The sequence below is a fragment of the Mya arenaria genome, chromosome 3 (genome assembly GCF_026914265.1).
Source record: "Mya arenaria isolate MELC-2E11 chromosome 3, ASM2691426v1".
NCBI classification, from domain to species: domain Eukaryota; kingdom Metazoa; phylum Mollusca; class Bivalvia; order Myida; family Myidae; genus Mya; species Mya arenaria.
In genome coordinates, this window is record NC_069124.1 from 74,254,231 (window position 1) to 74,269,904 (window position 15,674).

At 37.1% G+C, this 15,674-nt stretch overlaps 1 protein-coding gene across 1 annotated transcript in view; it reads left to right on the plus strand.

The window, feature by feature from the left end:
- LOC128228201 (long-chain fatty acid transport protein 6-like) overlaps positions 1–13,058 on the plus strand; it is a 32,165-nt gene extending 19,107 nt beyond the window's left edge. The window contains exons 15-19 of the mRNA XM_052939364.1: positions 3,280–3,419; positions 7,013–7,201; positions 8,466–8,642; positions 8,817–8,919; positions 9,898–13,058. Of these exons, the coding sequence (XP_052795324.1) occupies positions 3,280–3,419; positions 7,013–7,201; positions 8,466–8,642; positions 8,817–8,919; positions 9,898–10,169 (881 nt within the window). The 3' untranslated portion in view covers positions 10,170–13,058. The remainder of the gene's footprint in view (positions 1–3,279; positions 3,420–7,012; positions 7,202–8,465; positions 8,643–8,816; positions 8,920–9,897) is intronic.
- The last annotated feature ends 2,616 nt before the right edge of the window (positions 13,059–15,674 follow it).

A 15,674-nucleotide genomic window follows, 5' to 3' on the forward strand; every position in this document is an offset into this window, starting at 1 on the left:
TGTTCGAAAATTAATGTTTTATGGCTAAAACCGTAACGGTTTAAGAATAATGCATAAAACATCAATTTCTGAACTTAAATATGTAAATGTGCGATCTGATTTTCGTCAGCAGTCTTAAAAAAACTGGCTTCCATGGATTTTCGCAAAAATTGGCTCGTTCCAAGACAAAAATAATAAAGTTGTCAAAACGTTCAATCTTTGAGAGTGCAGCTTTAAGTATGTTGATAACGAGAGTCACACAGAATGCGCCATTTTTTTATATATCAAATGCCAGGAATAGCAGTACACGAAGCATGTTATTTATATATGTGTTCTGTAGTCTAAAATATTGTAAAAGGACATTAATTTTTTTTTTTTTCAATCGGGAAGCCCAAAACCTATCCGTCCACGGACGTTTAACATAGAAACGATTTGGTATGACCCTATACTGGTAGTTTTTAGCCGAAACCAAAAACACTTGATAGGTAAAGCACTTAGGGCAACGAAATGCTTTGTTTTGAAAATGCAAGGATTTTGAACTCCAAATTATGTGTCAGTTATGTGTTGCACTCATCGGCTTTATCTTAAAGTACGCAGCAAAGGTTGAGGGTCTTCCATAGTGCAGAAGTGGGTGGGGTTTGTGTTTTATAAAGTTTTGAAGAAAACAACTGTTTGCAGGAGTAAAACGTACATCTTTTGTGACATGTTTTTGGTAATAAGGAGTTGATCAGATTTTACGAAATATTTTTTTTTTCAGATTTTTTATCAGAAAGCATTTGCATTTCTTTGGAAAGGTCTGTCAACAATATAAACATGTTTTGTGTCGAAATGCCCTAGACTTCCCAATCATAATGCGTTGTGGTTTCTTGATGATATATTCCCAAATAAGGAAGATATTCACTAAAAACATGAAAAAATAGTGGATTGAATTACAAAAATGCAAATATCTTTCTGAAAATAGCTGCAGTCACCACAAAGCCACAAGACATTGTTGATTATGTAGTGATGTCTAATTCGACACAAAGGATATTCATTTTGTATATAGACATTTCCGAAAAAAATGCAAATGCTTTTTTATTGAAAAATATGATAAAATATTCTTTCGTAAAATTTGCACATCTCCTAATTACACAGACACATGTTGATACGAGTGTATGTATTATGCTTGCTTTATTTTGAACCTCAAAACTAGACAAATATTTTTTTTAATATTTAAACATTTTATGTTTTGGTCCTTCAAACGACTTTTGCACTGTGGAATACCCGTAAGTGGAAAACCAAATCCAAGAACGAATTCATTTAAAGTTGTGTAAAAGATTATCGTGTATATTGAGAATAAGGCAGAAACACATTATATACTTGTACAATATTGGTTCAAGGTTGTAAGCTCTTGCAATACTAGCATCAAAACAATGTACAAGCAAACTGCGTATGACTGTAATAAAAGTTAGCGTAACTGGGTGTATAATGTCAAAAATATATGATGATTTTGGTTTTCGTCATGCCTTCGATAATTGTTCTCAATACGTTCAAGAAGTATTCAGATGCAGAATAAATGCTTCTTATTTAGATATCTTGCTAAAAGGTTTAAAACTACTTTTGTGGATAATGTCCATCTGTACATCTGATTTGTGTTCGAACTGGTAGATAACTAGCCAGAAACCAAAGACAAAAACTTTTCTTTTAACAATATCAGAAAGAAATATATCAAGACATTCTGTTACGTAAGACCACATGAGTTTAGGTAGCTCCAATTGTTACAATCAAATAAAAGAAATGAACTTATTAAACTATACCAGTCCTGTTTGTTAAGGATTGTCTTAAAGAAAGATTTACCATTCTTTGTGTTCGAACGTATTTTAGCTTATTAATCATCTGATTTAAATATAGATGTATAACTAATAATATAAAATTTGATGTTAAAAAAGTAAACACCGCATGAAATGTTTTTGTATAAATACTCGTTTGTATTTGTTTGTTATTATGGAAATACACATTAGCGTAATTTACTGTATTAAACATATGTGATGTTGACGGTATACATTGAACAAGACAGAAATAAATTGTATTTCCATAGAAGGAACATGGGCCTGAACTTTTATTTGAGTATCTTTCTGACTTGAAACGTTGACGGCATTCAGAGAAGTTGGTCAACAAGTCAAGTCACATTTTCAGACAGCAAAATATAATCAGTTTGCTTCAAATTTGCATGAGCACACATATGAATTGAGATTCCGAGGCCTTCACCGTTTATAGTAGAGTGTTTGCATGCGTTTCATTGAAACTTAGTGTTGGTCTTCAATTATAGAATATGGCTTTCTAATTGTATTACGTACAGTTGAACGTATCCCGTGAGTCTGTTGACATTTCTATAAATTATTTTTACTACTACTTCGTAACATATTCTTTTAATGTGTACTCACGCCGTGAGGTAAGACTTAACCGATTTGCATGCGTCTGAGGAAACATGTCAGACTTGCCTTGCGTCCGTTTTATTTAAGATCGTAAAGTGAAATTATCTTAGCATCCTGCTTTCATTAGTACTCTATCTATGAGTTAGAATTAAGTCACTACTGAAGTTAAAACGCAATTGAGAAAATTAGAACAAATATAACCTTGTTACCATCTATGACGTTTATGTAGAATAAATATGAATGAAAGAAACTGCCACCTGAATTATTGGTCGGTACTATATTATATGATTCTTGATGTAGTAAAACTGCCGACCTCATCACACATCACATCACATTTATAAACGCTTTAAACAGGCCAGCGCAGGCATCTGATAGTCACTGCAAACGCTTAGTGCACGGGCCAGAGGGTCATCCACGAGTACACGTGCCCCACCAACTAATGTTGTTCTTTTAAGCGTACGCTAAACAGTGACTATTCTTGTAACCTTGTGGCATGAGGTCCACACAAGCTAGTGTTCTGATACCCCCATTAACCTTATTGCCTGGTAACCCAATATAGTTTGGGTATCGTTTGAAAGGTATTGACGTGCCGATTACTGATATGTAAAATAAACGTCCATAATCACATTATACATAGAGTTTTTATAATAATATTTACCCGGAATCGGACGTGAAATTTTGAACATAGTTTGCAGTATTTGAGGGCCAAAAACATTGTGTGTTTTGGTAAAAGATTCGAACCGTTTTCTGCACACAGTACCCTTGATACCAATATAACATGTGGGTTACAAGACATAGAAAATCACATATATAGAATCACAAGAAATGATTCTGACAAACTGGACCTAATATGTTATTTAAGATGTCTGATTTTTTTTTGACACAGGGCCGGACGCGCACGTGAGATACTCCGTGCAGGGTATCATCGTGCGGTATGACGGGGAACACATCACCACCCGGAAGTTGATCACTGTCCTCCGTGACTTCGACCCCCGGAAGGAGCATCCGGATAAAATGGCCGTTCCTGTAAGTATACAGTCTTAGGACAATACATCGTAAATCTATTTTGAGTCTTAGTTTGTTTATGCTTATTCATTTTAACTCAATTGTGAAAAACAGCTATAAATCTCATGTGAATCACGCTTGAGTTTGTATCCTGAGTATAAACTGGTGTCCCTTAGTGAGAGGCCAAGAGATGAAATGCCCCTCTTTGGGCTTAACCCACGACCTCTTTGGTGAGGGGCGGACAACTAACCTATGTTACCACTATACCTCTCTCAACCCGGCCAAATTCTAGTACATATATTACCATTTGGTCAGGCACAATTCATTGGTTGCGGTATTGTTCATGGATGGTGAAGACAATAATAGTATCTCGAACCTACATATTTAGCAAATGAAATTGCAATTATTAAGTACAATGGTTAATCATTAAGAATTTCAACTTTCACGGGTGTTATTTAAAACGGTCCGCCTACTGCACTTATCAGATACACCCCGACTCCCTGCGACAGACTTTGCGTTGACACTATGTCTGCCAATGGCGATGTTCTCTAAGTCAGTTTGATCATGATACGCTACGCTCACTATACCCATACTTAATCATTCAAGATTTAACTTCGTGTCATCTAACTATTACATAATTATTGTTATTATATAAAATTAAATGTTCACCAGCCCTGACCGATAGTTTCACATATGACACATACAGCCCATTGACAACTCAGCTTTGATCATTTTGGGATGAATGCTATTAAATTTGGGGATCGTGATAGAAAAAACGGGAAACAGGACAAGTTTTGTTTTATCTTATTCAATTTATTTGGAATATTTGAAGACGACGAAATGCTGTATGCATGGGTTATTACTCATTTTAATGTTTACAAGTTACAGCCAGATATTAAGTAGATACAAAAGGTATGACGTCACGGTCCAATATCTGAAAATCGATTGAGTCACGTAAGAGAAATACATTGTCCAAATTACACGACGCCTTTGAAGGAATGAACAATTTACTTAGATGGAAGCAGGATGTCATTTGTAGAGAATTGTCAATACTAGGGCATCTTTTAATCAAACGGTCTAGAAATCATACACTTTGCAATTGAGACAAACTACCGCATTCCGATTTAATAAACCAACGATCAATAAAAATCTCATTTTATTTCTACGAGATTTCAACGAGATTTTATCTGCACGCTTTTTTTAAGAGAATATAATATAAATCTATAGTATTGTATTCTCTCAAAAGGCATAAATATTGTTCTTTTGAAGATAACGCAAAATAATTTGCCGTCGTTAAAAATGCAATTGAAGACCGCTGACGTTAAGCTCAGACAGAAGCACGACGACCGTAAAGTATCAGCCTGACTGCAGAATCCTCTTAAAGCTACTGTAACTATAAAACATGTGTGGAATACCAAAATACCCACAGGAACGTATAACAAAGAACAGAAATAAGCAGTAATGGGGAAAATGCGTAAATTTGTCAATCATCAGTTTACCCCTAGCAATTGTCTTGGCAATAAATGCATGCACGATATGGTCCGTCAAACCTTCCCCCGGTCAAAGATACATGTAGCTACAGTTGTATCCATATGTGGACAACATGGAGCTTCGTTAATTAATGTAACGGTCGATGAAATGTTTTGTCTTGAAAGTATGTGAATTAAAACTTAATAAGGATGGAACAGAGACTATGGTAACCTCGGGCTGTTGACCGTCTGAGGTGAACATGTCAGGACAACACAATCAAGAGGGTGAGTTTGTACCATGCCCACACATGCGTCCTTCTGTCCCCAGGATGCACGGCAGCTCATGCAGTTGTTGCATTTGCGTGCCAGTGGATTGGAAAATAACAAAAATGGAAAACAACTCCTTCACAAAGCACGTTATCAATTTAGCTTCTTTTCATGAAAGGTATATAGACCAATTCACATTTTAGAAATATAATTTAGGTTGTTCACCATTAAAGGAATGAATTGCTAGATTGATGTCATTATCGCGGTATGAACGCAGTTAGGCTGGTTTAAGTGAGTGGAGTCCAAATCTAACATGTTGATTTAAGTTTTTTTTCGGAGCTTGCTGACACAATACAAACAATAACAAGATACACAATTTTCTATTTACATGTATATTGTTATGCAATGATTCGCGATCCGAACATATCTGAAGATGTTGCGTTCATCGGAAAATATTTGCAATTGCCGAAAGGCAGTTCATTTAAGGAATGGATGTTGAGGTGTAAATAGAACAGTTATAAGCTTAAACTGCCCGTAATGTCATCTCACCAACAGTATTAAAGGACCACATATAATCTCCGGGACCCTTTGTGTTATTCCTGGTGCTGGTGTGTATGTCATAGGTCATCAGTATATCCATGTATGTGGTATGTCTATACTTACTGTACATGTTTTGGTTGTTCATGTTATGCAACTTTTGCCGAAATAAGTTTATCTATATATTGCTAGTACCAGTGATAGGGCCTTACACAGTGCAAAAGTGGGTGGGGAAGGCAAACAATTTAAATGTTTCAAAATGTTTTATTTACTTTTGAGGAACAATCTTTTTCAGAGGTGGAACACTTTGCAAACATTTTTGGGGTTATATATGGAGTTTAACTAAGTATACGAATAAAGAATTTATCAGATTTTGGACCAAAAGCATTTGTCTTTTATTTCGGAAAAGTCTGTCAACAATATAAAACTGTTTTGTGTCCAAATGCTCCAGACAACCCAATCATCAATGTATTGTGGTTTTCTTGCTGAGATATTTTTAAATTAGAAAGATATTGAAGTAAATAATACGAAATAGTGATTTAAATTCATCTGGTTATAAACATGCACATATCCAATCATCACAAAACCACAAGACATTGTTGATCGGGAAGTCTGGAATATTTTGACACAAAAACATATTTATTTTCTATACAGACATTTCCGAAATAAATTAATTGTGTTTTTATTACACCTATATTTGTTGCAACGCTGAATGTTTAATGTTTACTTAATATTGAATTTCAAAATAATTACATAAACAAATAAAATCTTGGGCTTTTATGTATTGGTCCTTCAATCCATCTTTTTCACTGAGGAAGGCAATGTTAAAGGGACTAGACACTAGGTGATACATCTGCAAGGAAAAAAGAAATTATGAAAAGCTAACATAAAATTGATATCGTTGTGCACATTACACTGAATCTTAATAACTGATGCATCGCTTACGACGCATGCATCTTTGGAGGTTTTTGGGTATTTCTCCAATTCGATATTTTACTGGGTCTGTCCACCACGTAAATCACATCTGATTTAAAAATAGCGTCAGTATATGTATCTGTATTTATCACGTAAATTTCACATTCTAAATACACACCCTATAATCTGGGAATCCATTATGCGCTAAATTAAAACGGGTCAAGCATTCTTTTAATCATGTAAAGTAATTTTTAACGGACTCATACTAGCTCGTTTCGACAATTTAAAGCTCGTTTTGAGGAAAAACTGCATTTGCCGAATTTGGAACCATCTGGTGCCTAGTCACTTTAATTACGCCAGATGCGTTTGATTATTCCTTGGAAAGCAACAGAAAGCGACACAGTTTTATGGTGTTTTGTGTTGTAGCTGGAGCATCCCCTGGAGGACCACGCTGAGAGGACCATCAGCTCAGTGTGCTGCCGACCGGGGCGCGTCTCGTGCTCCCTCCACCTGTACAAGCGTGCCTTCGTGCCCGGAGAGACGCTCCGTGCCGACATACACGTCCAGAACTCATCGTTTCGCAAGTCAGGCCTCGTCCAGCTCCAGCTCAAACAGGTATACACCAGAGCCTAATTGAACAGGTGCACCTCCATACTGACCTAAACCCGGTTCATGTCGAGACTAAACATACACAGGTACATGTCTCCGCAAGACGTAAACAAATACCAATCTCGACCAGACTCATTTAAACAGGCAAACCTCTTGACATTCATAGATAGATGTCTCAGTTACAAGCCTCGACCTAACTAAACATATGCGAGTCTCAACTTATTTTAAACAGTTAAACGTCTAGACTAACATATGCGTCTATGCGCGCTTGACGCTGTGCTGCGTCTGTGAACGCGCTTGCCGCTGTGATGCGTCTTGTGAACCCGCCTGACGCTGTGATATGTTTGTGAACGCGCTTGACTCTGTTCTGCGTCTGTTATGCGTCTGTGAACGAGTTTGATTCTGTGATGCGTCTGTGAACGTGCACGCGTCTGTGAAAGCAATTGACGCTGTGATGCGTCTGTGAACGCAATTGACGCTGTGATTTCGTTTTAAGAGGAATCATTTTTTATAGAATTTATTTATAGAAACGTTTGTGTGTTAAATAGACAGCAATTCATAACAGCGTATGGGGATTTTCAAGCAAGCGTTATTCACAACTTGTCCCAGAAGTAAACACATATAAAATATATTTTTTTTATCAGACTATTCCAAAGAATTGATTTCAAAGGGGCTATTATTCAATCCAGGAGAGCTATTGCACCTTGTCATAACCCCGCTGTCTGAAACGTGATAAATTACGAATCTCGGTAATGGATATTTCCCTTACCACGGCTATAACTCTCATTACTATTGCTTGCACATATTCTAGGGAATCCTGGTTACATACTAAAACTTATATTATTACTTTCATAACCGTATTGTGGCACTTTAGTAGGAAGTATATAAATTTTTAATATTGCACGCTTATTTGACCAAAAAGATGTACATGGCTGGCATGTATATTCCCAGATATTCTCCGAAAGTCTAACTCATTCGTAAACCCCCCACCAAAGTTAAGGTAATCTAATTGTTATTAAATAATTATGCTTATTACGTTCAGCATGTACTTTTAAGAATAAAGAGTTTAGTGTACGTAATCATAGTATATATCCAAAGTGTTATGTTTTCGATTTATTTAGATCCAACCACTCCAAATCTGAAGGGAACACAGGGCGCAAACTCATTATTGCATGCCTTTGCACTACCAATTTTAGATTGTTTACTTTTCCATGCCAAATTGACACATGGTGCGATCGGAATCATTTGTTTGAGCTTATTTCCGGTGCAGATGCTGCTGTATGGCGGGGTGCACACTCGGACGCTGCTGCTGAGTGAGGCCCATGTGACGGAGAGCCTGAGGCCCGGCCAGACCCGCACGTGGAGGGACTTTCCCCTACGTCTCCCCGCCACCTGTCCATCCAAACTCTACATGTGCAAGGTGCTAGACATCAAATACTGCATCGCTGTGAGTTCTCGCTTCAAATGTTTATGATGAATATTATTTTATAAAAAGAACCTTACTTAATTTCTACAATTACATATTGGTAAATAACATGAAACAAATACGATAAAAGCGATGCAAGTAATGAATTGTTGATGAAAAGCAGAGCAGATTTTACAGCCATTTGTCACATTTCAGATTGAAGCAACGTTCCCTGACGCTGTCCTTTACGCCGCCGTGCCTATCACCGTCGCAACTGTGCCGGAATCCGCCTACTGCCCGGTCAAATGGATCTATAAAGGTCAGGGGTCAATGTCATCACATGGGAAACTTTCTATAAAGCAAGAAAGGAATACTTTTATTTGGGATCCAGAAAGGTCAAGAGTTTTTTTTAATAGAGAAACCATAATATTATTCATTGTTTACATGGATAATATGAACCATTCGAGTTGGAGGTCGCGCTGGTGTAAGTAGTATTTTAGATTATCTGTGCCTTTAGAAAACTACTTCTTTTCATGTCCGTTTTACCGACATTGCGCTTTCGTAAGCATAATGACTTCGAAACCATAAAATAGATTAGTTGCATTGTGGCCCTAGTATGAAATCTTACTAGTTCGACTATTTCCGCGCTGTACTTTGTATCCCGCTGTTTAATGTTAAGCAGAATATAACTATTTTTAGATCGCTATATTTATCAGATTGATCTGATGCCCGCAGACAGTCTTTCCGAGCATTCTGCGCTTTGATAAGTTATAGTGTAACCTTTGCTGCATATCGTGCTGTACAATGCTGCCATCCGCGGTAAATTGAATATCGAAATGGAATTAAATCGTCTGTTATCAAATCTTTGGAGAATACCTGCTATAGTTAGCAACGTTAATGCAAGAGTTGTGACTTATCCATCGATAAAATGAACCATACAACTAATAAATAATGCATCAAACGTTTTATGACGCCCGGATTGTGTCTAGTTCTCGTTGATGGTGATTGCAAGTACATGTTTTTATATAAAAGCTATAAGTTTCGTTTCGGCTCTGGCGCGATCTCTCTTTTTCGTGAACCGGATGATCGTAGATATTGCACGAGCGCACGAACAATTTGGATCCATCTTTCAGTTGTTTTTTTTTAAAAATCCCTGCTAATTTTAATTGTTTTGAATGTTAGTAGAGTTCAGAAAAAAAACACAATAACGTGGCAATGTTAATATTTCAGGCATATAGTATTTTATGTTATCTTTTATATGACTGCATACAAATAAGTATTTTAACTTCCTTCCTAGTGAGTGACCGGCCAATCCAGCAGGACGGAGAGGCGATCACCAGCGACTCATTCATCCACGGCTGCTCGCGGAACGAGGACATGGAGTTCCGGCCGAACTACCGCTACTACGAGGACATGAAGGACCTCCGCCGCGACAAGGAGGTGCTCCTCCGCCTCCGACAGAGCCCCGGGGTGAAGCGCCGTCGGGAGAAAGGCAAAGTCACACAGCCCAAACACATCGTCGTTAAGTTGATGCCTGACGACAGGACGCACTATAACTCGTTTGCCTAGTGGCGGCATAGTGTTTAAATGAGTTGCGTACATTCAATTCGGAGTCTGGAATTAAAGGACTTGCATGCACGTTGGTCGGTGCATGGTGGTTGTTTCTCATTTAGTGTCTCTAAAGTGCTAGAAGTGTCGACGACAGCCGATGGTAGGAACATTGAACATAATATTGGAACTATATTTGTGTCATGCTGGACATATTACATCCCTTTGAAATGTCTTGAATGTATATTATGGTTCCTGTTGGTGGTCCTACTATTGCCAAAGAAAGTATATGCGTCATACATTGTATTCCACCAAGTGTCTAATGATATTATGACCTGAGTGAAATTAGGATACAGAAACATATTTAAGGCATTTTTATAATTTTATATGTTTTATAGTTCGTAGTTCTTTTTTTCATTGCTTCATTCCATACACATAATTACAAATTTAATGTATATTTATGAATCAATGCAGATACAAACACGTAAAATCATATTAATCAAATATCAAGATATATTGATAACATATATATATAGTATAATCTAGGTAGAATCTGAAAGTAGATCACTAGGTCAAACAAAACAAAAACATGCAAGTCGTTTACGGTTAAGATGCATTATTTTCAACACAGTATTCAGGAAATACGGGCACAACTTGGGACTCAATGTAATATAGGTCAAGTTCGATTATAGACCATGCCCAGTCAAAAAGTATCTCACTAGGCAAAATCAGACAATGTGTCAACTGAATTGACTGATTATGGGTAATGACAAAATGTAGGTCACTAGGTCAAAAGTTGAGGAAAATATATCTTATTATTTCTTTCAGGGTCACATTTTCGTCTTCATGAATTAGGTAGTTCATATAAGATAAGATGAGATAATTAAATGAGATTTATTAAATGTCGCTTACATTTAAACAGACTAAAACTAGCTACATTGTATAAGCTACTGTCTGATAAAGGTCAGTAGTTCAAATGTTACAAAAGAAACATTTTTACAAACCTGAGCACATTTTTTTTAAATTTTTCCTGACTTTTGACCCTATGACATACAGGTAAAGTTTATCATGATTATAATGCGTTATTGGGTCAAAATGTTGGCAACAATGTCAATTATTTGCAAAAAACTTGGTTCACCCTAGAGATAACATTTGTACTCTGTCAAAATCTAGAATTTTCATTAAACTAAGTCATCAAAATTACTGTCCTTAATTCTGTAGAACCAATGTAAGTTCAACAACTAGGTCACAAGGTATTAATCAGAAGAAATTATTTCGAAAATATTTCGTCTGACTTCTAAATACCATACTAGCTAGTTTACAATAAGCTATGTAACTCAGATGAACGATGTCCGCCATTTTTGGCTTCGTTCATGGTTAACAGGGTTAAGTATCACATGCATTTGTAGATGAACAATCGGTGAATCCTGCTGGCAGGTTCCATGTATGTTGTCCAGTTGTAGGTATCATGATTTAGGACATACAGTGTTAATAGTCTAGTTTACTGAAAATGTTTTGTCAAGTAATTGAATGAATGGCAAGTCCAAAAATATACAAAATGAAATTTATTATTACAATATTTAAGATTTTGAAGCGATATTATGTTCATTGGAATTTTCATTGTGGCATGCTCATCTGAAGCAAACTAGCAAACTACGGCTAGGTTACCCTGAACATGATTTTCGAAAAAACGAGCTTGTGTTCCCTGCGACTCTAAAATCAGATTTTGTCAGTGTTGCATTTTTAGAGTTATTAATGATAGTAAGACATTGTACATGAATGAACATAACCGAAGGTATTTCATGCGTCGCTGTGTGCTCACGCTATCCCCATCTGTTTTAAGTGAACAAGTTAGATATCTGTGGGTCATTTCCATGTGTTTTGTATCCATATGTGCCTCTGTTCAGCGTCTACACACAAAAGCGCAGTGATTGTGGACGCTGACCAAAAGGGGACAGGGTTTGGCTTGAAAAACAAAGACAGTGGCAAAAAGTATTTTATGAACAATTCATGAATTAAACATACACGTTTCTTGATTCATTTTGCGCACATATGGAATATTGCTTCCTGTTTTGAAATGAGGATAGTTACATGTAACAGGAATGCGGACTGCGGACATGTTAATAAACTCCCCTAAAAAAACAGAAACTATTCTTAAATGTCCATGATTCAAAACTCTAACCCAATTAATGGTCTTAATGATAACTACGTTTAATTGATAAACCGTCACATGGAAAGCATGCATGTATGTTTACAAGACTTAGTGTTGAGGTAGTGGTTGATGAAAACTTGTTCATAACGGTTCATTTTCGAAATTTTGGTGCAAAAAATAGTTGGCCATGCCTTAGGACCAAACATACCTTTGACAAAACCTTCCATGTCCACCATGTCAAATGAACTGGGATGTATGTTCACCTTGTCAATATAATGTGGAAGTTTTGGCCAACCAGTCAAAATGACATTGGAGGTTTTGTCCACCTAGTCAAAAATGGCATGGGAGGTTTTGCCAATGGGACGTTTTGTCCATTGTATGTTTTGTCCGGCTCCCACTGCTTGTGTCTACTCAGCACTGGTCATATTTGGTGGTGTAGTGTATTTTGTTTATTTAGTGTGTTATGAATGGAACATAAAAATTACTTGTGGCAATGCCCTTAGACTGAACATTTTGTGAATAAGAACAAACTCATCAATTGTACAAATTTAATACTTGTTAATTTTTAGAAATAAAATATTATATGTAAGTTAACAATCAGAATTAAGTTTTATAAATTTAGAAGTAATATTAATTTGTTGGTAAAAACGCTTGTTCTTATCTGTCTTATTACTCATGTAAGATACATGTGTGTCAAACATTTGTTAATGCAGACAAACACATTGATAGAAATGTAGCGACATGTGTGGTATATGTAGTTAAAGCTGCATTTGCATGAATGCATCTTCATTTGCCATTGTAGGTATTTGTATATTAAATACATATTTTAATAATAACATTGTTTCCGTTTCATGGTTCCCTAATTTTGACTCAAGACCCAGTATCAATCTTGTCAGACCTATATTTCAGACTGACAAACACAGGGGTTCAACAAGAGCATTATGGGAGGGTGCTGCACCCTGACCTTTTTTGGAAGCATCCTTCTGACCTCAATGTGCACCCTTCTGCCTTCAAACAATTAAATGCTTAAGACAATAAAACATTACGTTTGTTTTGATTAAAACTTGAATAATGATTATGAATTCAAACAAACATTACATATTTGGTAGTTGAAACCTAATATTACTTCAAATTTCTACCAATTTCAATGAAAATCATGATGCTTTTACTATTCATTGCCTGATACAACGTGCCCTTTTGTACCTCGGCACCCTGTCCAATTTCTGTAGCACCCTATCCTTTAAAACCTGGTTTAAACCCTCACACATTCAAGTAAATTAGGTAGAAAGTGTATTATCAAAGGTTTTATCAGTTTCATATGTAGGTTGATCATCTTACCTCTAGAACGTTAAGAAGTTTTGAACATTAAACAAGTTTTTGATCTGACTTGACCTCCATTCAAAAATTAACATACGTTGTATTATCACATACTTTGAAGACTACAGGGATGGGAATGTAATGCTCGAGTATGGACAAATTGTTGACAACATCCAACAGGCAATCACAATGTGTGCTTAGGTTAGCTAATAAATGTAATTCAGCAAGTCAAACATGTTTACAAATTCCATTATGCTTTTCATGACAATTTTAGCACCACTCTTGTCAGGCAAAATACATCAAGACATATTTTTTTCCAAACCGCTGTTTTGTCGTAAACATGTTGACATTTGAACAAAGAGATGTGCTGTTGTTTTTTTAGAAAAATAAATAAAACATTAATTAAGAATGGTTGCACCAAGTGGTTTTGCGAAAGTGAAGAGTGGTCAAAGTTCGATGACACAATTGATCAACGTTTGGATCAACTGAAACTCCAAACGAAATAGGGTCAAACTAGTCAAGAGCCTCCCCTAAAGTTGACTGGTCCTAGGTCAAGCTGTTCTTGAGTTATTGTGTGGACAAAGTTTTCAAAAGGCTATTGTCCATAGCTATGAACTAAAATCTGAAGATCAAGGACAACCCACAACTGACGTTTCTAAGTTCTACATGTAGGTACAATGTTTTCAAGTTATTGTGAGGACCAATTTTTCATAAGGCATTTGACTATGACCTTTGACCAACTAATCTCAAGATCAGAAGAGGTCATCTGCTGGTCAATGGCAACCAACCACGGAAGCTTCAGGCTCCTAGGTCAAGCCAAACTCGCTTTATTGTGCTGACAGTATTCAAAAGACTTGTCAGTGACCTTTGAACAATACATATTATTAATTGGAAAAGGGCAACCTAAAACTGAAGTTTCATGGTCCTTGGTCAACTTGTTCTTCAGTAATTGTTCATAATTCTTTTATCTACTGTCTTAAAAAGGGTCATCTCCCAGCCAAGAGCACCATCAACTAGTCAAGGGCACCATCTACTAGTCAAGGGCACCATCTACTAGTCAAGGGCACAATCTACTAGTCAAGGGCACCATCTACTAGTCAAGGGCACCATCTACTAGTCAAGGGCACCATCTACTAGTCAAGGGCACCATCTACTAGTCAAGGGCACAATCTACTAGTCAAGGGCACAATCTACTAGCCAAGGGCACAATCTACTAGTCAAGGGCACCATCTACTAGTCAAGGGCACAATCTACTAGTCAAGGGCACCATCTACTAGTCAAGGGCACAATTTACTAGTCAAGGGCACCATCTACTAGTCAAGTTCACCATCTACTAGTCAAGGGCACCATCTACTAGCCAAGGGCACAATCTACCAGTCAAGGGCACCATCTACTAGCCAAGGGCACAATCTACTAGTCAAGGGCACCATCTACTAGCCAAGGGCACCATCTACTAGTCAAGGGCACAATCTACTAGTCAAGGGCACCATCTACTAGTCAAGGGCACAATCTACTAGTCAAGGGCACCATCTACCAGTCAAGGGCACAATCTACTAGTCAAGGGCACCATCTACTAGCCAAGGGCACAATATACTAGTCAAGGGCACCATCTACTAGTCAAGGGCACAATCTACTAGCCAAGGGCACCATCTACTAGTCAAGGGCACAATCTACTAGTCAAGGGCACCATCTACTAGTCAAGGGCACCATCTACTAGTCAAGGGCACCATCTACTAGTCAATGGCACAATCAACTAGCCAAGGGCACCATCTAATAGTCAAGGGCACAATCTACTAGACAAGGGCACCATCTACTAGTCAAGGGCAGAATCTACTAGCCAAGGGCACCATCAATTACTCAAGGGCATCATCTACTAGTCAAAGGCACCATCTACTATTCAAGGGCTTCATCGACTAGTCAATTGTATCATCTACTAGTTAAGGACATCATCTACTAGTTAAGGGCATCATCTACTAGTCAAGGGCATCATCTATTAGTCAAGGGTATCATCTATTAGTCAATTGTATCATCTACGAGTCAAGGGCAACATCTACTAG